The following is a 27821-nucleotide window of genomic DNA, read 5'->3' on the forward strand; positions in this document are numbered from 1 at the left end:
AGCTCTTACGTTGTTTATTTAGTTATGTATTTATTTGCATATTGGTTATTATAAAAGACACACAACAGTTGTGCAAGTGCAGAAGTGGTGACAGCGGATCTACGGTTTCTCTGTTGAATATGAGCATAAAGATGGAGGTAGAGCTACAGCGCCGCCTGGCGGCGCATCAACTTTACAGTATTTCAACTAAATTACAACTTTATCTTTGTAATATCATGATTTTCTCTCCCATTAAATTATGACTTAATTCTTGCGATATTGTGACTTTCTTCGTATTAAATTAAGATTTCATTTCTATTTTTGTGACAATAATCTCTTCTCTCTGGGATCAATAATGTCTATATCAATAATCCATCTATTGATTCAACGTTGAGCTCTCAGCTGCAGTTCAGGCTGTGGCCACGTCGCGTCCCTGTTTCACCGCAGAGGGCTGCGATGTGACTGGCAGTGAGCTGGTCCACAAAGCTGCGTCAAGTCGGCGAGGGTGAGTTAGTCAATGACCGGATGTTGGGTGAAAAGACAGACAAGTTAAAACTATATTTGTAGCAAAATTTAAATAGTTACAATAATTCCTACGATTTTGCTCTAAATTACTATTATTATTTCGTTATGAATTACGCTGTAATGCACCCTCTTACCTACAGTTATATTTACATTATTTACACATAAGGGCCAAGAGTCTGAACTGAAAAAAATCCTGACCTGAAAGTGAAAATAGAATAAAGAGAATAAATGTGAACATTTTATTCGACACTGAAAAACATAAGATCTGAATCTGAAAACATCAAATCTGCAACTGAAAAAAAAACAATATAAGTATGTTTGCTGTGCAAATGCACCAGTAGGAAAAAAAAAGTTTTAAAAACTTCGTTGTACAGTTTTACATGTGCAATGACAATAAAGGGGCTTCTATCATATTCCATTCTATAAATTGACTTTGAATTTGTTGTAAGGATTTGGGGCTTTTTATTCGGAAAGGCGCCAACCGGAAGTGACCCGCCGAACTCGCCGGCCGGCTTGACGCGGTGTCCCCTCCAAGCCCCGCCCCCTCCTCTCAAGAGACGTGAAGCGTCTTTTCTCTCCGTCACTGGACGATGTTGTTGAACCGAAGAGGACAGAAAACTCTCAGGACCCGAAATGTCTCCAGGTAAAACATGATCTTTAAACACTTTATTTATTTATTTATTTTAAATCTGCACGCGCTCACACCCGCTCCACGTGCGCTCCTCGCGGCATGTAACGGACAACTCCGTGATTTATGTTTTATTCTCTGTTCCAGATTTGGGTGCTGAATCACCTCGAAGACGCGGGGACTAGAATAAAGCTTCGTCACCGGACACGTTTCATTCCCACCGGACGACTCGACCCATAAGAAAAAGTTCGTCCCGTCGTCGCGTCGGCCGCGTCCGTTGGTTCCGGCGGGTTGCTCCTCTATGCGGGAGGAACAATGGCGTTCTTCGCCAAGAAGAAGAAATTCAAGTTCCAGACGCATCTGACGCTGGAGGAGCTGAGCGCGGTTCCCTTCGTCAACGGGGTTCTGTTCTGCAAACTGCGGCTGCTCGACGGGGACTTCGTCGCCTCTTCGTCCAGGTACGAGACACCGGGACGAGACCCCGGGACCGGGACCGGCCCGGGACGAGACCCCGGGACCGGCCCGGGACGAGACACCGGGACCGGCCCGGCCCGGGACGAGACCCCGGGACCGGCCCGGGACGAGACACCGGGACGAGACCCCGGGACCGGCCCGGGACGAGACGAGACACCGGGACCGACCCGTTTCTGACTTCTTAACTTGTCTCTTGTTCGTTTCTCTTCGTTGTTCTCACTTTAGTTTAAAGAAAGGTTTCAAGTCGTGGAGTCTGAGAAGTCACGGGTCATTGTAGCGCGTTTTTTAAGTAGATCCCGACCGATATCGATATTTGGGAGGAAAAGATTCCCGATACCGATACATCGGCCGATATGGTATATATATATCAGCCGAAACCCAGCCAAAGAAGACAGCAGTAGTATTTAAAAGAAGACACACTGTGTTTATATATATATATTTTAAAAATCCGTCAATGATTCCAAAAATGTCATTATCAAACCTACATGATAAAGACGTGTAGTTGAGGCTTTGATATTTAGTTTTACCATGAGCTTTATCATAAATAACTATACATTGAAAATGCAAATATACGACCAAATAACTTGAACTTTCAACAAATGTCAATTCTACGTGAAATGTAATCATACACGCACATTTAAGGGCTCAAATGGGTTGGATGATAATATCTCTAAAACTAGAGCCGACCGATGTTATCGGACACCGATAGGTCGATTTTTATTGGCCTCTGTTTTGAAGCTGCTACTCTGCTGTAAGGTTACAGCCGGTGATTATTACTAATGGAGTAAATGAAACATCAGCGAGTGATGTCCTTTCATACTTCTCCAGAATCCACAGTGACATCTGGAAAAGGTTGCTTCGTTCTCCACCGGTCCAGTGCTCAGAGACGCTGCATAACAACAACAAAAAAAAATCAATTTCTCACATCCGAGAAGCAAAGACCTGCATTTTTGTGGACATTTTTAAAAGGAGCTGAAATGATAAATGTGGATTAATTATCTTCAGATCGACTACGTGATTAATCAAATGTTGTTAATTCTTGTACTTCTGCAGAGAATATAAAGGATTTCTTTTGGGGGGTTCTATCATATCTAAAATGGCTAGAACGGACCAAATGCTTTGCTGTTGCATCTTCTCATGAAACCGTTTGTTATTTCTCTGGTGCTTTTTGAAGCTTTTGCTGTTTTGTTGCACTGAAAGTACTGCAGGCCTTTCTGGTGGCGCCAGCCTCTCGGCTCGGGCGTCTTTGACTGTGAGTCAGATTTAAACGCTGGGTGTTGCCTCACGGTGAATCTGCGTCCGGCAGCTCAGACGGAACGACCGGACCGAACCCAACCAACGCTCTTTAAACCAGCCAACGATCCAAAACCACGATTGTCTACTGACGTGTGACCATGGCTTCTGTCGGCTTCTGGCCTTCTTCTTCTTCTTCTTCTGCTCCTTCTTCTCCTTCTTCTTCTTCTTCTTCTTCTTCTGCTCCTTCTTCTTCTTCTTCTCCTTCTTCTTCCTCTTCTTCTTCTTCTTCTTCTTCTCCTCCTCCTTCTTCTCCTTCTTCTTCTTCTTCTTCTTCTTCTTCTTCTTCTTCTGCTCCTTCTTCTCCTCCTCCTTCTTCTCCTTCTTCTTCTTCTTCTTCTTCTGCTCCTTCTTCTCCTTCTTCTTCTTCTTCTCCTTCTTCTTCTTCTTCTTCTCCTCCTCCTTCTTCTCCTTCTCCTCCTCCTTCTTCTCCTTCTTCTTCTTCTTCTTCTCCTTCTCCTCCTTCTTCTTCTTATCTCCGTGCTCGCGTCACGCAGCTCCAGACTTTCCTCCCTTGACCTTTGGTGAACGTCGAGGACACTCTCATCTCCTCTCCGTCTCCTCGTCTGTGATTGGTTGGGCCTTGAGAGAGTTCACTTCAGATGTCTGTTCCAGGAGGGTTCAACGCTGTCGAGGGGGAACGTCGGGACACGGCGACGCAATCTGGAGACCGTCTGACCGTCAGCTGGTTATTATGACATTCTTATTTATGCTCCTTCTCTTTAAACAAACTGAAGCACGGAGCCTCGCTGCTGCCGCTGCTCTCTACGGACGCCGACCTTAAAAACAGGAGTAAAAACCTTGTAATGGAACCCCCACCACCGAGTCTTTTTCCAGTCTGCGCCTCGCGTCCAGAGCCTGTTGAAGCTCAGAGCTGACGGCTCGTGTACGTGGGAGAATGTGTCCTCTTCATCTTCCTCTTCTGAAAGAAGAGTAGAACACGCCGGGCGGAGCAGGAAACACTCGGGTGGATCAGAGAAGTTCAGAGTCTGAACATCATTATTATTTTATTTTTCATTCATTGTTTAGTCCATTAAAAAAAGGAATTAGCGACTCAACGGCATCATGAGATCCCAGGTCTCAAACTCCTGCTGGTGAAATATTCATTTAAATTTTCATTTTTTTTAACCTTTGACCCCTTGTCGTGTCCTGATGCAAAGAACTCAGCAACTAACGATTATTATCATTCCCGATTGATCTGTCGATTATTTTAACGATTTATGCAATTAGTTGTTTGGTCCATAAAAAGCCATAAAAGGATAATAGATGTCGACCGTGTTTCCCCAAACCACCAATATGATGTTTTGTTTTGTCCTCACGCCAAAGATATTCAGTTTGCTGTCACAGAGGAGCAAAGAAACCAGAAAATATTACTATGTATTATTAAATATTACATAAACACCACTTGATCGGATTATCAAAATAGTTGGCGATTAATTTAGAAGTCGATTACCAATCGTTTAACTGTTGCAGCTCTGGTTCATCACAGCTTCTTGAAAAGGTTTGTTCTGCTGAGAAATAACAAACTGACTGGTCCCCCCCCCCACCCCCCCGCCCCCCGCCCGAGGCTCCTGTCCCTAGCAATGCCCGATGTTCTCTGGGCTCTCGGGGGACGTTCTCCTCCCTGGAGGTTATATAACAGCCCCCCCCCCCCCCCCTCCCTCCCATCTCAGTTATCATCTCTGTGGCTGAAAACAAGGCTCCTCTCAGAGGAGGAGGCGACGGGCGCAGGGAGGCTCCCACCGATCAGAGTTCAGATCTGACAAACCCGGTCTTTGTGTCGTCGTCGTCCTGGTCCACTTGTACCGGAGTCTGTCTGGAACCAGAGAGATGATCACGTGCTGCGAATGTGTGACTGTGTCCAAGTCGCTGACCGACACAGTGTCAGTCAGAAAACATCATCTGGAAAATACAATTCCTGCACCGAGTCTCTGGGTTTGGTCGCAGGATCATTTTGGGCAAAAATACTCGCGTCATGATGATGATAACAACAGAAAGAAGAAGGTCGCTCTGTGCTTCAGTTGCGTTCACCAAGTTCTCAAGGACGATTCTCCGACAGCGTCTTCAAATGTCTCCTGTTTATGTCCAGAGATGCTAAAAGAGAAAAAAGCAGCGACGTCTCAAGTTTTGAGAAGCAAATCTTTGTCCCTTTTCTTTCAGCTTGTAAAGGGACAAAATGATTGACGAGTGATATGAACAGAAGAATCTGATTCAGAGGCAGGTTGTCTCTTTGTTGTTGTTGTTGTTGTTGTTGGTGATGTAACCGACTCGGTGGCGGCCGTCGCCACAGAGACAGACGACCTTTGTGCTTTTTTCCTCGGGGCTGAACTTCTTTTTTTTTTTTTACAGTTTGTGTGATGTAACATGGAACATTGCTGTGATCCTGTTACAGCTGAAGGGCTGTGCTGCGTTGACAGGGAAGATCGAGACGAGTGATAAAAGTTTGACAACCGTCTTGTTCCTTTTCTTGTCGTTAGGCACTCTGGAGCGATTCCACTGAAGTTTGCAGAGTGTGTTGAATGTTCCGGTACCTCGGCTGGGTCGGACTCCCAGAGCTTTTCACATTCTTCATCCTCTGCGTGGTCATGAGTTCGTAGATGGTGAAACCAGTTGGTTGCCGAGCCGTCGTTCCATCCATTTCCCGACATAGTTTTTTGCACATTTACGTCGTCTTTTTCCCCCAAATCACCTCCACGCAAGTGAGGATGATCCACGTCGAGCTATTCGATCTAATGACGTATGTTGCCAGGCTGATGGTGTCTGTTATTTGGCGTCCTGTCGCCGTTTGCACTCTCATTGTCTGAGCCTTTTTACGTAGTGCAGTGAGCGTAGTTGTGGCCCGATTCGGCGGCCGCATCCTTCGGAGGCTGCATTCCACGACTGTGCCACAGTTGCACCGCCGGGCTGGTCCCATTTCTCAAGCTGGATTCACTTGACGCATCGGCCCTTGGTGTTGTTTGCGTCTCTTTTTCTGACGCCCCTCCCAGGGTGCGTGGCGCCCTCCTCCTCCTCCTTCCTGACGCGATTCCAGCGGTGTAGGCCGTCTTTTGTTCAGCAGCGACACCTTTCGTAGAGGAGAAGACTGTGCTGTGACAGGTGCGGCCTGAAGCGAGAGCAAAAAGCATCGGCCGGCGCTGCGGCGACGTCACAGGTGGCGCGCGCTATTGGCCAAATGCGTCGGGCATGAATCCGGCTTCGGGCTCTTTCAAACGCGGCCGACAAATTCGTCCTTTTCATTGCAGAGCAACGAAATCCCATCCCGAGATTCTCCGTGCACGCCAAAGTGATGAAGCCAACGAGCTAGCGATGCGCGCGGACGAGCTGCCCGTGGACCAGACCGACGATTCGGCCTCTGGCGGTTGCCGTGGACGTCGTAGACCGGGAAGAAGGAACTGGGACGGTCTATCCTGCGAGGCTACATGGCGCACTGTGTCCCTGGACTGTCGAGGCATCGTCTTGATTTGGTGTTTTTTTATTTTAAAGTAGGTAAGACTTATTTTTGGTGAAGAACTCCATTGAACTCAATGATTTAATACTTCTCTCCAGCTGTCCTGCATTCATGGAGCACAGGTCTGGGACGGGAATGTTCCCCCCTTTTTCCAAACTTGTCTGATTGATTCATTGTGTTTATAAAAAATTCCACTCGCAGCTTATCTGACTTTCGTACCAGGACATCGAGATGAACGGCAGGTGCAGAAAAGGTTGAGACGCCGTGTGGGCGCCGCCTCCGTCCATCTTCACAGAACATCCCGTCACATTCGCTGATGGATCGCGTGTGTTTCGTTCACTGCGTTGCAGCTTTAGACACCAGAGGGTCTCCGTCCTTAGTCGGCAGAGAAGGACGATTTCAGCTCTTTGTTATCAGCTCGTTCTTAAGGTTTATAGTTTTTATTGGACATTCAGCTCGTGCTTTTTTATAACTCCTGACATTCCCAGAACCCCGTCTGTCTGCATGAAGCTACAGTTATGAACCGTGTGAAGACACAACCACAACAAACCCCATGAAACGCTTCTTGTAGACGCTGCCAAGGGCGAGAGGCGGAGGGGATTTCTGTGTTTAAAGGTATTTAAACAGGAATGTTGGAGGCTGAGGACACCGGGGTGGAGAGGAACTGGGAGGAGGTGGAGTTCAGAGAGGTGGATGTTGAAGTTCTGTTTGAAACACGGAGATGTTGCATTCTGATGTGGCAACGTGGACAGATTGTGATCATTTCCTGTTCCGTTAATGAGTTAACCTTAGCATTGCAGCAGCACGCACACGAAAACACACACACACACACACACACACACACACACACACACACACACACACACACACACACACACACACACACACACACACATACACGCACACCCACCCACACACACGCACACACACACACACACACACACACACACACACACACACACACACACACACACACACACACACACACACCATATTTTCCCATGTATATACAAATGCATAGTGTAGTGTCATGGATATCACCGGGTCAAAAGAGACTAGAGCTGCAACAGTTAATCGATTAGTAATCCACTACTAAATTAATCAGCAACTATCTTGATCATCGATTAATCGGTTCAAAAAGTCAAAATCTTCTAATTTCAACTTCTTAAATGTAAATTTTTTCTGGTTTCTTTGCTCCTCTGTGACAGTGAAATGAATATATTTGGTGCGTGGACAAAACAAGGCATCATCTTGTTGGTTTTGTGAAACACGATCAACATTTTTCACCATTTTATGAACCAGGCGACTTAACGAGTAATCGAGAAAATAATCGTCAGATTAATCGATACTGAAAATAATCGTCAGTCGCCTTTCAGGCTTTCAGGATGTGGTTCTCCGGACCCGCAGGAGAACCAGGAACTGTTGGGTGGAGTTGGCAAAGCTTCCTGACTGGCGTCGGCCGTCACCAGCACTTGACTTGGTCTGACTTGTTGTAAATGGCCTTGTTGAATCTTTGAAGTGATCCTTGTTCTTCTGCTGAGTGTTGGGAGGTAACACTCCACAAGAGAATGTGAAAGATGACGAAGATGGCGGCGGCGCCGGCTCGTCTTCACTGTGGACATGTGGCCGTGGGCAGGTGATGAAACGAGCATCGCTCGGACTCCCGTGGCTGCAGAAAGAATAAATCTGGCTTTTGAGAAAATCCAACCGGTCCTCCGACGAGCACCGCTCGCCTGTACCACCGTCCCAACGGACCTGCACAGAACCATCCAATCAAAAAATAGTAAATTAGTGAAGAGCGACCAGAACCCTGGTGAGCCGAGAGGAGGGGAAGGGGCGAAGGCGAAGGAGAAGGGAAGGAAGGAAGAAGAAGCCCAGAGAGGAGCGAGCTTGTGGGGGGAAGAGTTAGAGAATCGGCCGGGGGCGACGAGCGGATTCCCGACAGCTGTTTCCTGTTTTCATCTCCCTTTTCCGAACCGTTGGCGTTTTGGTGGGATGTGAGGGGAGGAGTGTGTGTGTGTGTGTGTGTGTGTGTGTGTGTGTGTGTGTGTGTGTGTGTGTGTGTGTGTGTGTGTGTGTGTGTGTGTGTGTGTGTGTGTGTGTGTGTGTGTGTGTGTGTGTGTGTGTGTGTGTGTGTGTGTGTGTGTGTGTGTGTGTGTGTGTGTGTGTGTGTGTGTGTGGGACCTGGTTCCTCTGGTATCAAGATGAACTCCCTCTTCTCTGTGATTGTCAGAGCTTCTTCTCTGTATCAGAGTTTTTCAACTTGGCACAAGGCGAAGATGAAATTCCATCCTCGAGATGTTGGAGATGTTGCATTCACGGTCGGGAGTGAACTCGTGAACCTCAGAGATGAATAACTTCATGAGAGATGACAGCAGCGTCGTCATCACAGCGTCATTTGGTTCCAGCGTTCGCTTTGCGACGAAGCAACGACATTTAAATGTATTTCGGCGAGTTTGTCCTAATTCGAACAGACTAGTTGAGAAGTTTTAAGCAGTTTGCAAGATTTAATCTTTGTATTTTATTGTGTCACTGACTGGTCGCCAGTTTTTAAGTACAACGCCTTCAGCTCTTGTCATTGGAGCTATTCACTATTTCACGTGGTAACAAACTACAGATGCGTCACCTAATGATGTGTTTGTATTTTCCTCTTCCTGCTCTGCGGTCACTGACCCGTCTCCTCCTCCCCTTCAGCCCCGGCTGAGATCTCTGCGGTGACGTCACCGCGATGAGATAATCCGGGGGGGGGGGGGTATTTTGACAAGACAGTGTCACATCTCCTCTCGTGCCACAGACGCGTTGTTGTGTCACTGTTTTACTCCGCGTGACACTTCCACCGTCCCCGGCGTGTGAAATTCGTGGACAAAACCACCGTATACAGGACGGAACCACGCCGTTGCTTGAAGGTGTCGGCGACAGCCAGGATCGACCCTGTGACCTCTCCGGCTGCAGGATCACTCCGTCCTGACGTCACCCACCCCCCCCCCCTGCAGGATCCGTGTGCTTCCTCAGCACTCTGCGCTCGGGCCTGTTTGTCCGGGACCTCGGTGCGACCCGACCTGGGGTCTGTTTGTGTTGCTGCTGCTGCGACGAGCCGCGCAGCCAGGATGGGAGATAAGGATCCTGTGCCGCTGCATTGCTGACATGTTGAGTCATCACATGCTGGTTGTGGGGGGGGGGGGCGACTCCACTCAGGGCCTTCGTATTTACATTTGGTCCGTCAGCTGACTCCGAGGGTCACAAGCTTCAGTCTGAATCCTGCTGCTGAACTTTATTCTGCTGCGTTTGCTTCGTGTCGGTTCCATTTTCCGACCTGGACTTTTTACAAACGGGCTCCGTTACTTGACAGAGTTTCGTTCACACGCCGTCGTCGTCGTCGTCTTATTGCCCGGTCGAAATAGTTTCTGGCAGCAGGGAGAAGGTCAGAAACAAAATCTGATTCCAGTTCCTGTAACTTTTAGCAGCTGGAGGAGAAATCTGAGAAGAGTCCGAAAGCAATGACTTAAATTCCCAGAAGAGACCAAAATGCTTTCAGTTTTTAAAATCTTGTTTGCAGGAGTTTCATTTCTTCATTTACTTCATATCTGCGTCCTGGTGGCAGTGTTGGAGGAGGGAGAACGTTTTCTGACTTCAACGTAGCTGCGTCACAAATTATCGTTCCATAATCCCCCAGAGAAGTCAGAGTAATATAGGACACTTCAGAACTTGATCATACTTTTTAAAGCCCCAGTTGGGAAATTTTCTGGCGCCATCTGGTGGTAAAGTTACAAACCGCAACCAACCGAGCGGGCGACAGGGGACACTTTATGGCGGCGCACCGCTGATTCCATCTCCTGGTTCCAGCAGCGTCTGAAAATTCAACGTGAACGCGACGTGTTCTGGAGCGTTTAGTTCAACAACCGTATTCAACAGGACGTAGAAACATGGAGACTCACACGGAGGTCGGTCCACCTCATGGAACTATATTTAACTCTTATATGAACACAGAGTTATGGACAATATATTAAATTTCTGTGAATAAGTTCTTCTAAATATTTACACACTGTAGCTTTAAAGTTTTCTTCAGCATCAAGGTAATGTATTGGTTCTGTCCACCCAGTGGTACCATGGCAAACAGGAACTGCTCATTTCTTATTTTTCAGCCTACTTCATTTACAAATGCAAAGAAGTACTGGTCATGAATTATTACGGGGTTCAGTGTGTCGCCCACAGCGAACTGTTAACTCAACTGAATCTCTCTCGCTCCACATAGAATAATCTGAATAACTCTTCATATCCTTTTCTTCCTCTCTCTGATTAGAACTCTCATTTCTTCTTCCTCTGCTCGCTCCAGTCTTTGCTTCTCTGGAGTTTCCTTAGTTCCCGAGCCTGGATTTAATAAAGTCATTTGGTTCCATCACATTTTTCCTCCGACTCTCGTCCTCTTTACTCTTAATTTGCGACGATGTAGGAATTTGACCCCGATCCACTTTTGCTCTCACAGAACGAAAAGTTAATATAATTACCCGCAGCGCTGGAGGGAGAGATCTGTCTGTCTGGAGACTTTTAGTTTTATTCATGATCTCTGTTATGTTCCTCGTCCTCTCGCGTGGAGAATGTTTTCCGATGTTATTAACAGTTTGGTGACAGATGCAGACGTCGTCCTGAGCTTCCGTCTTCAGCATGTAGGAAACCTCGGGTCTTATTTGCGTTTTTTTTTAATTTTCCGCCGTCGGAAAAAATGATGTTTGGTTGAGGGACAAAGCGGTTGTCTGTTTTGAAATGACAGATTCGGTTTCAACTGTAAGACTGTGATGAAACGATCGGGACGAGGAAGAGGAGCCGCACAATGACGCTCTTTGTGTTTGGTTTTCCTCTGCAGGCGTTATCCTGTCTGACCCCGGCCTACGATATATTAGATACTGGTCGTATGAAGGCTTCCAGCCTCTCAGACGTTCGATCTGGTTCAGATCCGACTCGAAGCGGTGACAGTGGTTTTTATCACCGAAGTCGGAGTTTGGATGAACAGAGGAGGAAAAAACGAACTGCGAGAATAGAAAAGGAGCGCGAGCGAGAGGAGGTGCAGAAGGTCGCAGGCGAGATTGAAAGCAAACGGCGGACGGTTTATAAAAACGTCGGAGGCTGAAAGGGAGAGAGAGAGTGTTGTGTCGGTGCGAGCGTCTCCTCCTCCTCGCTGCTGCTGGCCGAGCGTCGGTGGAGTTGAGCAGCGAGACGTTTCCATGGAGCCTGAACAAAAGCCATCTGGGCCGAGGAATGTGGTTTTGGGAACGTTCGCACATTACACACTGGAGAACCAGGAGGGGGGGGGGGCTGATAAGAGCTGTGTGTGTGTGCGTGTGTGTGTGTGTGTGTGCGTGTGCGTTGCGTGTGCGTGTGCGCGTGCGTGCGTGTAATTTGCAGCTTCTGTCTGCAACAAAAACCCTTAAAACTGCTATATATATATATATATATATATATATATTATAAGTCTGTTTTAAAGAAACAGACTTCTGCTTCTTTAACTGTACTCAAAACATTTGGTCGACGAAATTATGGTCATTCGCAGAAAATGTGGATTCTCGTATTTTAGAAATAACGAAGACGACCAACCTTCGTTTTTCTCTGTAATTGGTACGTGGCTTCTTTTTTTTAGTTCAACTTTAAACATTCTGACTGGTTTGTTTTTTGGAGAACTCCCTGTATTTAGCACCAGAGGCATTTATAATTAACTACAGTAGGTTTACTCAGTGTCGGCCTCCGCTGAAATATCTCAACAGCTACTGTAGTCAGAATAATTATATATATTTAAAAAACAAACAAGAACTTAATCTGTAATTTCTAGATCTGTTTTTGGTCTGTCGTCGCTCAGATGAGACCAAGTGGGTCTTAATTCTAAGATCGAATATTAGTCACTTTTTTCAAACAGTGCATGAATATTGAATTTTATCACAAAATTATTGATACTACAAACCCCAAAACAATGTAGACAATGATCTCATAATATGAAATCCTCCAGACACGAGGGGACTGTTTGACATTTCTGCTTGAGGATCGAAATAATTGAATGTTATTTTTTCTCAGTCCACTTGTTACTTGAATAATGGATCAACTGACTTGTTGTTTCAGCTCCGAACAACAAGTGTTTTATAGACTTTATTGGTGACATGTCGGGCTGCAGACACTCAGAAGGGAAATCTTGTTCTGGCAAAATAGTTAAGCTGTACAGAAGTATTTTTAGTTCTGTACAACTCAAATCCACATTCTTGCACGTCCCTACATCCGTGTGGAATCTGTGGAGCTGCCGTTCACATCAGCTTTTGTTTTCGGTGACAAACAAACAGATCAGCGAGCCGCTCGCCGCTTGCGTTCCCGACCCGGTCACCAGGATGTGTGGAGACTTAAGCTTTTTCCACTGACACGTTCAGCCAGTGTTTTCTCAGAAGACCATTGTCCTCTTGTTTCCTCGTCGGAGTGGAAACTCCTGAGAGACCAACCGGCCGTCAGGAGGAGCTCTGACGCGCCGTCCACCTGCGGAATTACTGAAAGAACCAAATCCAAAAACTACCAGGAGTCAGGAACTGAGTGAATCAGCTCCTTTCTAGTTTAGTTTTGGAAAAAAGTTTCTCTCGACATGTTTTCTCAGCGTTGGCTTCTGATAAATTTGATCCCCAGTGGACTCGAGTCACGAGGCTGCGATGACATAGCCAGAAAAAATGTGTTGTTCTGAAGTCGGGAGAGAGACTGTAGCGGATCAAAAGTTTAGAAGATGCCAAGTCTTGACAAAGTTTCGGGGAAGTTCATAGTTCCTAAAAAAACGTTTTCAACGTCACTGTCGGTTATTGTCTGAGGTCATAGAACAAAATGATTCATATGATCCATTTGATTAAAGTCTGGAAGTAGTCAGGAGAAAATGGAAAAATCCATTTCATGGTGAATAATTCATTGGAAGCACGAGAAAGCAGAATGTTGTTTATCACAGAGATTTATGTGTTCTTGTTTTTTCTACTTCTTCTTCTTCTTCCAGACAGGAGGTTCGCGAGAACTGCGTTCGCTGGAGGAAGAGGTTCACGTTCGTGTCCAAGATGAGCGCCAACCCTCACACCGGCGTCCTGGATCCCTCCGTGTGCCGAGTGTCGGTCCGGAAGGTACAAATGAGTAGAAAACCACTCGCGTGTTGAGTGAGAACTTTGAGTTCTGTGGGTTTTGGAATTGTTGTACTTGTTGTGAAGAGTTTACCAAAGAGTCATAGTCATAATTCTCGTCCATCAAAAATAAACTCCACTCATCTTTTCTTTTAGTCTCAGAAACTATGGATGGACGCCATCAAGTCCATTATTTTCTATTTCTAATCTATTTTCTACAAGGAGACCAAGAATAGCTTTTATGGAACTTGATTCGTGTCCACCTATAATTGTAGTTCGAGTCCAACCGATATGGTTTTTTTGGGGGCAGATATCGATATTGGGGAGTACAAGATTTCCGATACCGACACATTGGCTGATATAATTCCTATAAGTAAGATGTCGTTATCAAACCTTTATGACAAAGAAATGTAAGTTCAACCATAAACTTTATCATAAATAACCATAAATAAAAGGAAACTGGAGGCCTCTCTAATATAAAGTGCGATCAGTTGGGGAATCACTGGGTTTCATTACTGTCTTCCTGTTTTCCCTGCAGGAACTCAAAGGAGGAAAAGCGTACACGAAGGTAAGTGTCTCCAACCCCTCAAACCTAGAAACGGCCTCATGTGAGTTTCGTGACTCTTCCTGTCGTGTCATGTAAATATTAGCATTTTTCACAGAACCGGCCAACGGCCCGACACAAACACAAATCCAAAAACGTGGTAGTCTGCAAAAACATCCTGCCAACACCTCTCTGCCCGTAACGTCTCCCGGTCGACGAGTCACGTCTCAACTCTCCTGAAGGTCAAACTCCTCTGGAAGATAAACTCTTGTTGCTCCCGTGTGGACGTTGTTGTCCAACAGGAACCGCCGCTTCCTCTTGTTTCCACCCGTTCTCCATTTAGATTTCCTTTTTTAAGCTAAATTTACCTCCACTTCCCTCCTTAGAAGTCGGTTTCCTTAATGACAACACCTATGAAAACAGAAGCCCCCCCCCTTAAAGAAAGGGAAACCCCCGGAGAACGAAGAATGGGAATGTTTCTCTTGAGAGAGCTGCAAATTTAATTTAGAACAGCAACACAAAAGGCAGGTCAGACGAAGGCAGTTTACACAAAACTCACGCGATGCCAAATTTTGCAAAGCCACACAAAGCGGTTGTACTAACTAGTTAGCTAGCGTCCAACTTCCTAAAGCGGTTGCGCAAAGTACAACGTCCTAAAGCTGTTGTGTTAACTGGGGCTAACTAGCTAGCTAGCGTCCAACTTCCTAAAGCGGTTACGCAAACTGGGGCTAGCTAGTATCATACGTCTTAAAGCTGTTGTGCTAACTGGGGCTAACTAGCTAGCTAGCGTCTAACTTCATAAAGCGGTTGTGCTAACTGGGGCTAACTAGCTAGCTAGCTAGCTAATGTCCAACTTCCTCGATCACTTCCTGCCCTTTCCTTCTTCATGCCGACGATACAAATAGCAACCCGGCCGGGGTTAACGCGCGCGAGTAAATAGAAAAGGACTCGATGGCCAACGCGAAAATTCGCTTCACGTTTAGTGTGAACGCAGCATAACACACACGTGAAAACATATGTATCACGTGACCATTCATGTACATTGGGCATGCGTGTGCCTGTGTTAACGGGAAGCAGACGAAACTAAAGTTTGATAAAGGAATATAGGTTATGGGAGGTTTCCGAAAAAAAATCAAAGATCACAATTCGAATTACAAATTGCAATTTAACATGAATTCAAGTATTGAATTGCCTGAAACTTGGAATGACACGTGATACTCTGGAGGGACACGAATGCAGCTCCTACTACTTTGACCCTGACGTTCTCCCAGAAGAAGAAATCCTGGCATCGCCTCGTCGCCACCCGCTCCTCTGAGCGATGTGACTCACAAACGAAAATACGCTGTTTTTCGAAATTTATTGGTTCATGAAATTGTGGTTTGTGGTCCAAACCCCGACACAGATTGTCTGCATGTGTCCGTGTGTCTCTCCCTTCCTCATTGTTACAGACCGGTGCCTGTTTGTTTGGTCTTTGTGTCGCTGGTCGCAGCTTCTTGAAAGAACTCTCATGGAAACAACTTCACATTTGACACTGGAACGATTCACAGACCCCAACAACAGTTTGTCATTAAAAAAATCCTTCCGTGCGCTCCGTAAATTGCTGCACAAAACCAAAATGAACCGGATCGAATGTGGACAATGTAGTTCCAGGAATCGTGCTCAGACCCCTGGATGTTCTGGAGATACTCTAGGTGAATTACATTCATACGCACAAAGATTCCTCCCAGGTTATGGTCAGATTCATTATTTTCCAACAAGGTTGTGAGGCTTCTGGTTTTATTCTTTATGTTTTTATTTAATGAAAGAGTCATTTCATTAGTCGGAGGAGTCGGAGGAGTCGGAGGAGTCGTCCCCAACATTGGAGAGCGTTCTGCTCTTCAAGTTAAATCACCACAAAACCCTTTTCCGACTGTTCACCTGCTCACTCGGCGTCGCTCTGTTGTAAAAATGTCAAATGTAATTTAAAGACCCGCCACCCACTTTAAAAGTACAGGTTCCTCTCCCTGCGTCTTGTTCAGATCGACGTGTGGCTTTTCCATACACTAACTCTTCAAAAGCTTCCTTGGGGTGGGCTAATTGATGGGTGTGGACATGGATCTGTGTCCTCGCCAGAAAGTTAAAGGCGTGAGTCCAGAAATAACTGAACGTCTCCTCGCCCGTCCTCCTCAGCTGGGCTTCACAGACCTCAACATGGCGGAGTTCGCCGGCTCCGGCTCCACCGTGCGCTGCTGCCTGCTGGAGGGATACGACACCAAGAACACGCGGCAGGACAACTCCATACTGAAGGTGAGGAGCGGGGCATCGAGCGACCCCGAGAAATACTACGTTCGAGGACGAGTGGAGCTCAGTTTGAGATTTTTTCTTCCTACGCCTTCGTGGCACAAACAAGAGTTTGAATGTGTCGTAAATTCCCGAGGGCCTGAAGGCAGCTCGATCATTAACTCTGACACTTCGACCTTTGACACTTGACCTTTTTCATTGATCGCTTCCACTCCCGCACGAGCGCAGTCAGAAGTGGAAAAGGGCTGATGATCAGTTGTCTTTGTCTTTGCAGTTTTATTACCGTCGCTAAGGAGTTTGCGTTTGTGTATTCGTCAGCAGGGTTGCGCCAAAAAAACAACAACTGCTCGACAGATTTCCAATAAACCTAATTGAAGGACGGGACGTGGTCCAAGAAAGACGTTTCATGGACCAGAGAATTAACTGATTGATCCAGAAAAAACGATCTGCAGATCAGTCGAGGTTGTAAAAAAATCAATGTTAATCAATTACCACTGAAACACTGTGGGTGAAAGAGCGTCTGGTTCACTCACTGATGAGTTCAGGAACTCTGCGGCGCCCCCCAGAGACCACGGCATAGAACTGCTCGTGTTGATTGAGTGAAGTCGGTCGCGACGAGTAGGTTCTGTAGCTTTGGAATTTTTCTAATCTTTCGAGGATAGAAATACTGATTTGATAGAACACGGTGAGTTGATGAAGTCGGGTGCACAGGAAAGGAAACAAGGAAGGGGAAAGAATATGATGCTACACAAAAAATGAACGAGGAGGAAACAGTTTCACCAACGCGATGTAAAATCTGAGATACATATGATAACTGGGTCTGAATCAAACCAGAGTTGTTGATTATATTTGACTTTCTGATGTAAAAGATTCAGAGATGAAAGTTTATCAACATTTTAGTAATATTGATTTTTGTTTCTGACAGGTGATCATCGGGATGACCCTCCTGTCTGGAGATCCGTGTTTCAAAACGTGAGTATAGTTCAAATCTAGATTCTGGACTTTCTGTCTGTCACGCCATTTCTAGAATCATAGAAACTTCTTTCTTCTACAGGTTTTCTAACGTAACTTTTTTAAAAACACTTGTCTTGTGTCACTTTTGCGTCCTGTGTTTTGTCCTTTTTTCCTCTCTCCTAAATTAATCTAAAAAAACTCAAAACTGGTCTAGATTGAAAATGTATATTCCCAAAGTGATAAACTTCAGATTCCCTGTACATGGAATCAATATGACTAGAATTCCGTTCTGTAAATGAAACTACACAAATGATACATTCCAATGTTTGTAGTTTTTCTAATAATTATGTCCCAAGTTTTGACAATTCCATGTCAATCACCATGTATTTGTTAACGACTTGGTATTTTTTACAACCTTTTAACCAAAGCGTGTTAGTCACGTATGATCTCCGATGTATAATCTTTGTGCTCTTGTTGCCGCGGCGACTCGGTTCACTCCCGGTCGACAACACGAATCTTTTCTGAGTTGATCCGAGGGTCAGAGCAGAAAGCTGCAGCTCGGGATTCGTTTCAATCTGTTCCACACGGATAAAGTTGTGTTGTTGTTGTTTTTTTCCCTTCAGGCCTCCCAGCACAGCGAAGTCCATCTCCATCCCAGGACGAGAACACACCCTGCAGCTGGACTGCAAGGGGGAGGGGACGGCCGAGCCCGGGACCACTGGAGGGGGGGTTTCCCTGGGCCGGTCCTCCGCCAAGCACCGACCCTCCATCGTCAGCTCAGGTCCAACTCTCGTCATGGCCGTTTGATTCGCTGCTGTTTAGAATCAATAGAATGTGGAATGAATCCCAAACAGAATATTCCATATACAGTAAAACATCTGGAGTTCAGACAGAGAACAGATCAAACACTCGGCCTTATCGTCTCAGAACTAATAAACTTCAAAACATGTTTTAAATCATTTGACCTGTTGTTAGTTAGAAACTTGTTATGTAAGATTAAAATAAATACCAGTAAAGAGACGTCGGAAAAAACCTTGAGATGAAAAGCTGATAAATCTGTCGACTCCCCAGATGTTTCACGTCCTCGGCCAAAACTTTCTGGGGAGACTTTGTAAAAAAAAAAAAAGTCCTCAGATGGAAAACGAGCTGATAAAACTTGATACGCTGAGCTCGTTCTTCTGGATCAGGAGGCGGATTCAAACAACTTGAACACGTGAGGACAACAAAGTCGTTAACGTCGTTTTTAAAAGTTTCATGACGAAGAAACATTGGTGAGCAGACGAGGTCACCGGAGCGAGACGCTGCAGCTCGTTGTCGTGCAACTCGAAGACGAATCCTGCAGAAGAAAGTTGTAAATTGTAGCTCAAATTAAATCCAGATGAGCTCGTTACCGTGGTTTCTCCTCTCTCGTTGCCTTCAGGTCTCCTGGATGAATCGGACCAGAACCAGAACCAGTCCGGGTCAGCTGACGCCTTCCAGTCCGGTCACTCCCGTAACTCCAGCTATGCGAGTCAGCACAGCAGAATCTCAGGTACAGTTTCATGCAACCTTTTTCTTTTATATTCCAGAAAAGTGAAATTATAAATGCTCAAATTTTATGGGCCATGTAATATTCTAATCCTAATTCTCGTGGATTTTCCTCCAAAAAAGGGGTCAATTCATGTAATACATAATAATTTGTCATTAGAAATTTTCTTATAACTTAATTTTTTGTTCTTTTTTGTTGAGTTATCGAATTTTAATTCTTGCATGTTAATATAAATTTTCCTTATCACTTTTTAAAATTTTATTTTTTAGAATTTTATTTTCAGTTTTCCAAAATGTTATATTCAAGACATGAACAAAAAGAACAAAACAAAAAAGGGAAAGAAAGAAAAGAAAGACAACAGGAAGAGTATAAGTGAAGAGTACAGGATTATATCAGTACAGTAAATAACAATTATTGATCTTTAATTATAAATGGTCCAATTTTCTTCATAATAAGTAGGAAATGACTTCCTCCCTCGGAACCTTCAAACGAATTTACAGTTTGACATCAACTGTCTTTCTAGAAAATGATCAGGAAACTGTCGGAGCCTTTATATTAAGATCGTATCCACATGAAGCAAGTTCAATTAGTTCAACTAATCTCTCTCTTTCGCCCCGAAACGACCAGCTAACTTTCAAAATGGCCTCCAAAATGTTTAAATTAGAAAACACACATTTGTATTTTCAGTATTTCCTTCCGGTCTGTGTGTCCTTCAGGCTACAGCACTGAACACTCCTGCTCCTCCAGCCTGTCGGACCTCACGCACCGCAGGAACACCTCCACAGGAAGCAGCGCCTCCGGGGGCCCGGAGGGCGACAAGGAGGCCGGACGTCCGGAGAGACCGCCCCGACCCCCGCGGCCGGTCCTTCCCCCTAACAGGCCCCCCAGGTACGACCCATTTCGTCAGTTCCCCCTTTAGGATTGGGATGGTGTTGTTCTTCTGTTCTGACTCTTGTTCTGCGCGTGTCAGGAGGAAGCAGGACTCGGTGGAGACTCACCCGTCCTGGGTCAACGACACTCGCATGGACGCCGACGACATCGTGGAGAAAATTGTCCAGAGCCAAAACTTTGCGGACGTCAACAACACTGAAGGTGCGTGAGGAGGGAGGAAGAACTCCTGCTGCAGGATGATGAGTTTAAAAAGGTCACGCGATGTCTGACGAACGACGAGCAGACGACAAATCGTTATGTCGGCATGGTTACGTCAGCATCAGCATCGTTACGTCGGCAACCAGCCGGCTGGTTGATGCTTCTTTATTTTTTAGTTTTCTGTTTCGACCAACTCTTACAACTCGAGACGGAAGCAGAAGGATTTTTAATCTTCCACAGAATTTTTAAACTTTCCATATTTGTAAAAGAAAAATGTGTAAAAACTATTTTCCATCTCTTGATTTGAGCTAAAAAGCACGATGCCTTTTTTTTTCTTCTGTCCGACCGATTCCAAAACCTGGATCAGGCTAATGTTTGGCTTTTGTTAAATAAGTAATCAACCATCAGAATAACTGTTAAATTATCCTTTTTTTGCATAAAATCTCCTTCTTTAACCGCGAGCTTCTGCCTGAAGCTTCTCCTCTCGCTCTGCTTCTCGTGGCCTCTCATTACTGATGATGATGTGGTCGTCTGGTTTCCGCTGGCGGTTGTTAACGCGTTGTTCCTCCGCTCTTCAGACAGTAACCTGCGTCTGTTCGTGAACAGAGACGGAACCACGGCGCTCAGCGGCATCAGGCTCGGGAACAGGTGAGACAGTTTCTCTTCTCGCTTCCCCCTCGCGGTCGTCTCCTTCCTGTCTGCGAGTCGCTCTCTTCTGCTTTTACCCTTTTTTTATTTCTCTTTCACTATTAACCCGTCTGCAGATTGTCAGTTGTGAGTCAGAGAAACGTTTTAATTTGTGGTGCCGGAGTTTAAAAGGTGCGGTGAATAAAGGAAAATGAAAAGTGCTCTATAGATGAAATGTATTATTGTTATTAAAGGAAAAGCTACGAGTTACAGGTGCTAACTTCTTACAACTGTACTTTTTACTGTACTTCTGTCTGGTGACTCTTGAAACGTTGTCGCTTCCTCATTTTCTGTGTTTGACCGCTTGTAAACCACGGCCGCAAAATAACCCGATTCCCCTCCGTCCCCCCGTCCGTCCCCCCGTCCGTCCCCCCGTCCGCAGGGTGTCCGCAGGCGGCTACGAGCCCGTGGTCATCGAGAGCCACTGAACCGAGCGGCCCGGGGGCCACAGGGGCCACAGGGGCCACGTGTCCGTCGGCCTGTGGGTGGCCTCGCCTCGTCTTCGCCGGTTTCTCTCCCGGAGCGTCGGCTCAGCTGGTTCTGGAGTCCGGACGCCGTGTCGGGACGAAGAAGCCTCGTCAGTTTGCACTTTATGTGAAATGTGCCGAAAATGCCACGAAACACAAAAGCATTGTGTTGCAGAGTTGTTCAGGAGATTCACACTGTAGATTTAATCTTGACGCCAGAATCATCCACGTGTCCCCGTGTGTCGCTGCTGGAACTGAGGCCTCGTGCTCACACTACGAATGACCTCCGTCATCCAGAGGAAGGAAGATCGACGCGTTTCTCACGTGACAGAAAGATTATTTTTGTTTCTTCTTCTGCGTTTAATCTGGTCACGTGAACACACGTCAACACACTGAAGGAACCTGGAGCACGTGTTAGTTGATGTTTATTTCCGTCTAGATCTCCACTGTATCTGTCTCACTCCCTCGTGCAGAAATCTCCCCAGACGGAAAAAAAAAAACCTGTTCAGGATTTAGTGTCTGATAGGGAACGGGACAGAGCGCGGAACAGGAAGTGCCTGCATGGAGCTCGTGTCAGTTTACACTGCAGCGGAGTCTCTTTTCTCTTTTGCTTTTATTTACTTCACATTTCTCTGCGACTTTAAGTTCAAGTTGAACTCTGGAGACGAGTCACAGTCTCAGTTTGGGCTCAAATGAATCTTGTTTTTTTTAAAGATTTGAAGTCTCAGAGACCGTCTGTGGAAAACTGAGATATCAAAACTATATTAAAACTTAGTTACAGACGGACAAAAATTCCCAACTGCTATAAATACTGTCTGAAGTTCCCTTCGTGATGCACAGGGGGACGTATGGATGATTATGGTTTTCAATTTATTATAAACTTGATTTATCCCTCTAGTGTTACAGTGTAAAACTTTTTACAGTGTGAAAAACCAACAGGTCGTTTTTTTTCATGTTCGTGAAATCCTGTTTTTCTTCGCGTCACAGTTTCACTGCTGGTTCAGTTGAATTTTTTTCTTTTCTTTTGAAGTTTGTGTCTGTGACATAAACATTTTTTTCACTTCCAGTTAAACGTTAACTTTCATTCCAGATTTGATTCATTAGGAAAAAAAGTTTCCAAACTTCTAAAACAATGGTTCAAAAACCGCTGAACATGAGAGTTTGTTAAAAACCGCTGATCCGCTCTGATTCACTTTAGATGATTATTATTATTGTTATTTGTTGCCGTTGCCCGTTGATCGGGGGGCGTTGCCATGACAACCACTCTGTGCCTGTCTGTGAACTTTCTCCTGAATGAGCCTAAAGCACCATGACGACGACGTGGTGCTGGTGACGGTGACGAGAGGAACGTGTCGTCGTTTCCTGTTTGTGTTTTGTCATAGTTTCTCATCCGCCAGGCGCTCGATCACGGATTCGTCTGATTCGTCTCTTCGCTCGCTGAGAATCTCTGGTCCTGTGGTACAAACCGTTGTGTGTGGAATGAGGAGGAGGGGGTGACTGTAAGAGGTCTGTGCTGCCCCCTGGTGGAGGAGCAACTGTCTCCCCCTCTCTCCTGTGTTTACAAGGATGTTTACTTTAAAGTCAGACTGGTTTTGTTTTACAGACGACGATCGTAACGTCCACGACCAGCCGGCTGGTTGATGCTTTATTTGATTTGATTTGATTTGATTTGATTTGATTTGATTTGATTTGATTTGATTTTATTTTATTTTATTTTATTTTATTTTATTTTATTTTATTTTATTTTATTTTGTTTTGTTTTGTTTTGTTTTGTTTTGTTTTGTTTTATTTTATTTTATTTTATTTTATTTTATTTTTCTGTTTTTTTAAGTTTTGTCCAACTCGAGACAGAAGCAGAAGGATTTTTTATCTTCTACCGAATTTTTAAAACTTTCCCAAATTTGCAAAAGAAAAATGTGGAATTTTTTTTCTCGTCTCTCGATTGAAGCCGTTTTTTAAACAATTTTTCCACCAAAAACCTGGATCAGGCTCAAGTTCGGCATTTGTGCTCAACAAAATAATCAATCGACCATGAAAATAACTGCTGATTGATTTTTGTAACTTTAGCTTCCAAATGATCCTTTGGAAAGTTTTCCCGCTTTTTAATAATTTTTTTTGAAATCTTCTTCTTTCTCCGCGTGGACGTTCTTTTCTTCCTCATGTCACGTTGTTTTCATCACTTTGTCTTCTCACGAGTCTGTTTTGTTCACACGTCACGTTGTTCGTTGTTCTCACAGTTTGGGGATGAACCACTGATCGTATATACTTATATTTTGCGTCACCGCAGCCTTTAGTTTTCGTTTAAAAGCATTTATTTATATATATTTTTATTTCTTTATTTCCGTCTGGAGGTTTGGTAATAAGCTACGCACACAACTCGCCTCCTGGAGCTTTTTCTTTCTTTTAGTACATCTAACAAATTATTCTACTATAACAAAGCTATATCCTTAAATTTTGTTAGATCATTGAATTGGAATTGTTTCCTCCAGTCACCACATAGCTACTGCGATCGTTTATTTTTCTGCAGAAATGACTTCTAAATAATAATAATAATAAAAATTTAAAAAAATCTAATCTTAAATTTGTGTCTGTGTCTTGTTTTTAATCCTCAGTGATCGTGTGACATGATGAAGTGTCACTTCCTCAGTCTGGTCCCAGACGGAAATGAGCATTAGTCTGGAACCTCTCGGTTCATTTTCCATTTCCAGGAGGCCGTTGCCAACGGACGCAGATGAGTCATGTGAAATATAAATATGAAAATATCTGGTACCTTTTAGTCAAAAATCTTGGTTGTTTACAAAAGCATCGCTTCTCTTCACGTCGTGGTATAAACCCCGCCCCTTTTTGGGGGATTTCCGATACTGAAAACATCGTATATATACAGTATATATATATCTTATTGCCTGATCTAGTTATTTGATTTAATTTGCCTTTGCTATGTAAACTTTGTAATTCTTAATTGAAGTGCCAAGGAAATTACATTTTTATTACAGTAAACCTTTTATAAATGTGTGGATGACAGTGTCATTTTTAAATGTAGGCATACAAATTAAAGGGATAACAGTTCTTGAACATTATGATTGAAATAAAAAGTATATTTAATGTGCAGTTTTGGTAAAAAGAAAAATGACTGAACAACTTTCACAGAGTTTAAATCTCTTTATTCATGTATATTCACGTACATCGTGATGTACAGTGATCCAGTTCTCTGGGAGGAGGGTGAAGTTGTTAAAGGGCAACTCCCAAAAAAAACAGCCACTTTATTCGTCTGATGATGAAACTTCTCTCAAACTGCAACGTGCAGCGGCGACTCTCGGCAGAAACGTTAAAAAGCGTCTGTACTTCTTATTACTTTTCTTTCGTCAAGAGAAAACATACAAAGTCTCCAGCGCTCGAGAACAGTAACTCTGCGTCTGTGCAGTTTCCCAGACTCTCTGACATGAAATTGTCAAACACACGATGCAAACAGAACAAAAACGACCTCCCGTGTCTGATGCTCCAGACTCACGGGTTCAGATCCTCTGGAGACGTAACGTAGCACCTTTGTGTTGGCGACTGCTGGTGGCCGAGTGGCGTCGTCATCACCCAGTTTCACTTCACTACACATGAATAAAACCAGCTCGCTGGAAGTTGACGAAAGTTGAAGCAACTTTAAAAAAAACAAATAACAATAATTTTTAAAATATTTCTAGGAATATTCTCAGAGGACAGAAATTCCAGAAATAAGCGCCTGACATTTCCTTACTCCTCTCACTCTTAAAATGAACAGATTGCCTTATTAACCAAGTTCAAATTTTGGAGGAAACAAAGGAATATCTCTTTTTTTCTTTAGCCTTTCCTCTTTGCAAACCAAATATTGTTCTATAAAAGTCTCATTTGTGAAAATCAATCAGTGTATTAACCTGTGGTCAAGATGTAGAGAAAATATTAGAGCCCGACCTATATATCGGATATGTTTAGAGCCCGACTGATATTTTAAATGTGTATTTATATTTACATTTTATGTCAAATAAATGTTCTGTTCATTTGGTTGTATTTGTATTTGCAATTTATAGTAATTTATGATAGTTTCTGGTTAAAACTACAATATCGAGCCTCAAGTACATCTATGTCATGAAGGTTTGATAACGACGTCTTAGGAGTCATTGACAGATTTGAATATATATGTATATCGGCCGATGTATCGACATCGGGAATCTTGTTATCCCAAATATCGGTCGGGCTCTAGAAAATATCCTCAACTCGTGTCAGCTTGTACATTATCTCAGTTTGTATCAGAGTTATTTGCCGTCGTGTTTATTATTAACGGGTTAATACACTGGGAGGAAAAACACGTGTGCACAGTTTGTCCCGGCGACCGCCGGCGAGACTCTCGGCAACCTCGTGTAACGACCACAGAGCTGCGAAACGGGAACGGTGGAGGAATGTTTACAGGATGTTTACATTCAGAAGATCACATGCGATGGCGGTTGTGGCGATTAATCCTGCGGGAAAAACACGGCAAGAAAAGCACAAACACGCGAGCAACGACTCCTCAAAAGAGAAGGAGGGATGGAGGGATGATGGAGGGATGGATGGAGGGATGGATGGAGGGATGGGTGGAGGGATGATGGAGGGATGGATGGAGGGATGGATGGAGGGATGGATGGATGATGGAGGGATGGATGGAGGGATGGAGGGATGGAGGGATGATGGAGGGATGGATGGAGGGATGATGGAGGGATGGCGGAGCTGCGTTAATCTCTGAGCGTCTCGCGGGGCAGTGCTGCTGTCGGAGGAACTGTACAAACGAGGCACGTTGTTGAGGTCGTGAGGTTTTTTCGCTCCACAAAACTGAACATGTCGATTTGTTTCACAGGTAGAGATGGTCGCATGAGATCGGATGGTGCGTGTGTGTGTGTGCGTGTGCGTGTGCGAGTGCGTGTGTGTGTTGGAGAAACACAGTGTGAAAGGCATCTGGGAAAAACCAAAAGTAATCCTCATGAAGTAAAAGCCATCGAGACAAAACTGCTTTTTAAAACCGGGAACATTTTGTATCCTCTCCTCTCCGGAGCTCGGTGACACTGAACGAAGAGACCGAAAACGTCCTGCAGCTCAGAAACAAGAGTGTGACAGACATGTATGATGTCCACTACGACGTCACAGTCGAAGAAGAACTGCGTGGATGACGTGCGAGTCACGTGGACGACGGCACGTTCCCTGTCGTCAGAGACGGGTTTCATCCCTTTACAGGCCGTTTGTACAAAGAGCTGAAAGAAAAGGTGATTCAGGAGGGAAGTGCCGCGACGATCCAAAGCAAAAGTGGATCCAGTCATTTGATCTGAGCTCAGGTTGTAAAGCTGAGGGGTCGCAGGGCGCCAGGGCTGCAACAGTTAATCTGAATGAATCGCAAACTAATTTGATAATCGATTAATCGGTTCTAGTAGTTAAAAAAAATCTGAATTCTCTGATTTCTGCTTCTTCAATGTGAACCTGCTCTGGTTTCTTTGCTCGTCTGTGACAGTGAACTGAAGATGAACAAAACAAAACATCATGTTGAGAGTTTTGTGAAACACGGTCGACGTTTTTCACCATTTTATGAACCAGACGACTGATCCAGAAAATAATCGACGGATTAATCGATAATGAAAATTAAACAGATTACCCCCTGTGATCATTCATCTTGATACTTGAGCCGTAAAACAAAAACCCAAACGATAACGATGATGTTTCAATGTTTCAAAATTTTAGACAAATTTGGAATTTGGTAACGGATCAAAAGAAAAGAAAAGAAGTGCGGCAGTAGTTTTATCAAAAATGCACAGAGACATTGGACTTTGACTACTACAGTTTGTATGTAAGTTACATACATCACCTGTGCTTGTAAAAATAAAGGATTTTCAGAATAAAAGCTTCCTGTGTGGTTGATCGATGCTCAGCGTCGCCCCGAGGTTCAACTGACGAACGGGTCCAATCATCTGACACCACGACAAACTACAATACATTCGTCTCCTGGGCGGGAATCTTCAGCTGATTCTTTCGCCAAGTTAATAAATATTATCTTATTATTATTATCTGCATCGCTGCGGGGAGTTTCTTTGGCCTGTCAGGGGTCAAAAGGGGAAACGGGACTAAGCTAAAAGTATGAAGCGCGTTGCTGCTGGTCAATGTCAGGATTGGGGTCAGTTTGGTTTAGCAACGCTCGCAAAAACTCACGAGTTGCTTCTGGGACGCGACGGCGAGGAGGTACAAGGAAAAATCCCTCAGGCTTTCAGACCTGACAGGTCTGATCCCAAACGATGTGGGAAACGTGATCCAGAAAAAAGTTGGACTTCACAGACACGTACGCAGGATTTATTCATAATTATCCACAAAAAAAAAAGAAGTCGATCTGAAAAACCTCCCCTCGAACGGCGAATCATCGATATCATCGGTGCTGCTGAGAGACGAGATGAGGTCATGTCATGATGTCACATGAATCACGAGCAAATTCAAAGCAAAGGCGACGTCACGTTACTTTTAAAAATGCCCCGTCAGAACTTTTAACTAGAACCAGACCGATAATATCCGTCACTGACGTATATCGGTGTCTGCGATATGAAATCTTTTATTGTTCAGAATTAAACAATGCAGAAAAGAAGATGTGCATTAATGTTTAAAATTTTACGTCAAATAAATGATGCTTTATTTTCTTAATTCAAGTTCTGTATATATTTGGTTGTATTTGTGTTTTCTTTTTCTTTTTTGTTTAAGTTTATGCTGAAATTAAAAATATTAAGCCTCAATTACATTTCTTCGTCATAAAGGTTTGATAATGACATTTTA

At 44.4% G+C, this 27821-nt stretch overlaps 1 protein-coding gene and 1 long non-coding RNA gene across 3 annotated transcripts; one reads left to right on the forward strand and one right to left on the reverse strand.

The window, feature by feature from the left end:
• The first annotated feature begins 1017 nt into the window (after positions 1-1017).
• Positions 1018-23598, forward strand: fam102aa (family with sequence similarity 102 member Aa). 2 transcript variants are annotated; one of them, XM_035639223.2, is made up of 12 exons: positions 1018-1147; positions 1280-1590; positions 13351-13471; positions 14007-14036; positions 16182-16298; positions 17218-17264; positions 17870-18027; positions 18667-18777; positions 19491-19662; positions 19745-19866; positions 20442-20511; positions 20933-23598. In XM_035639223.2, exons 2-12 carry the CDS (start codon positions 1448-1450, stop codon positions 20976-20978), a joined length of 1137 nt encoding a protein of 378 aa, XP_035495116.1. In that variant the 5' UTR covers positions 1018-1147; positions 1280-1447; the 3' UTR covers positions 20979-23598. The 2 variants fall into 2 exon arrangements, with proteins under 2 accessions (XP_035495116.1, XP_047185022.1); XM_047329066.1 differs by lacking the exon at positions 1018-1147 and adding an exon at positions 6142-6385 and having other exon boundaries at positions 1453-1590.
• On the reverse strand, positions 17703-27809 carry LOC124849710. The gene is made up of 3 exons (XR_007030153.1): positions 27124-27809; positions 26988-26990; positions 17703-17714 (listed from the first exon to the last, which is right to left on the reverse strand). It is a non-coding gene; the product is annotated as an uncharacterized LOC124849710 (long non-coding RNA).
• Positions 27810-27821: the final 12 nt, after the last annotated feature.

The sequence above is a fragment of the Scophthalmus maximus genome, chromosome 19 (assembly GCF_022379125.1).
Source record: "Scophthalmus maximus strain ysfricsl-2021 chromosome 19, ASM2237912v1, whole genome shotgun sequence".
NCBI lineage: Eukaryota > Metazoa > Chordata > Actinopteri > Pleuronectiformes > Scophthalmidae > Scophthalmus > Scophthalmus maximus.

What these genes read in the sequence shown, in the direction of transcription:
- fam102aa (XM_035639223.2), top strand. Translation starts at nt 1,448, where the DNA reads ATGGCGTTCTTCGCCAAGAAGAAGAAATTCAAGTTCCAGACGCATCTG. An exon ending in GGAGATCCGTGTTTCAAAAC is followed by an intron (nt 17,265 to 17,869) that starts GTGAGTATAGTT and finishes TTTTCCCTTCAG; the next exon opens with GCCTCCCAGCACAGCGAAGT. An exon ending in CCCCCTAACAGGCCCCCCAG is followed by an intron (nt 19,663 to 19,744) that starts GTACGACCCATT and finishes TGCGCGTGTCAG; the next exon opens with GAGGAAGCAGGACTCGGTGG.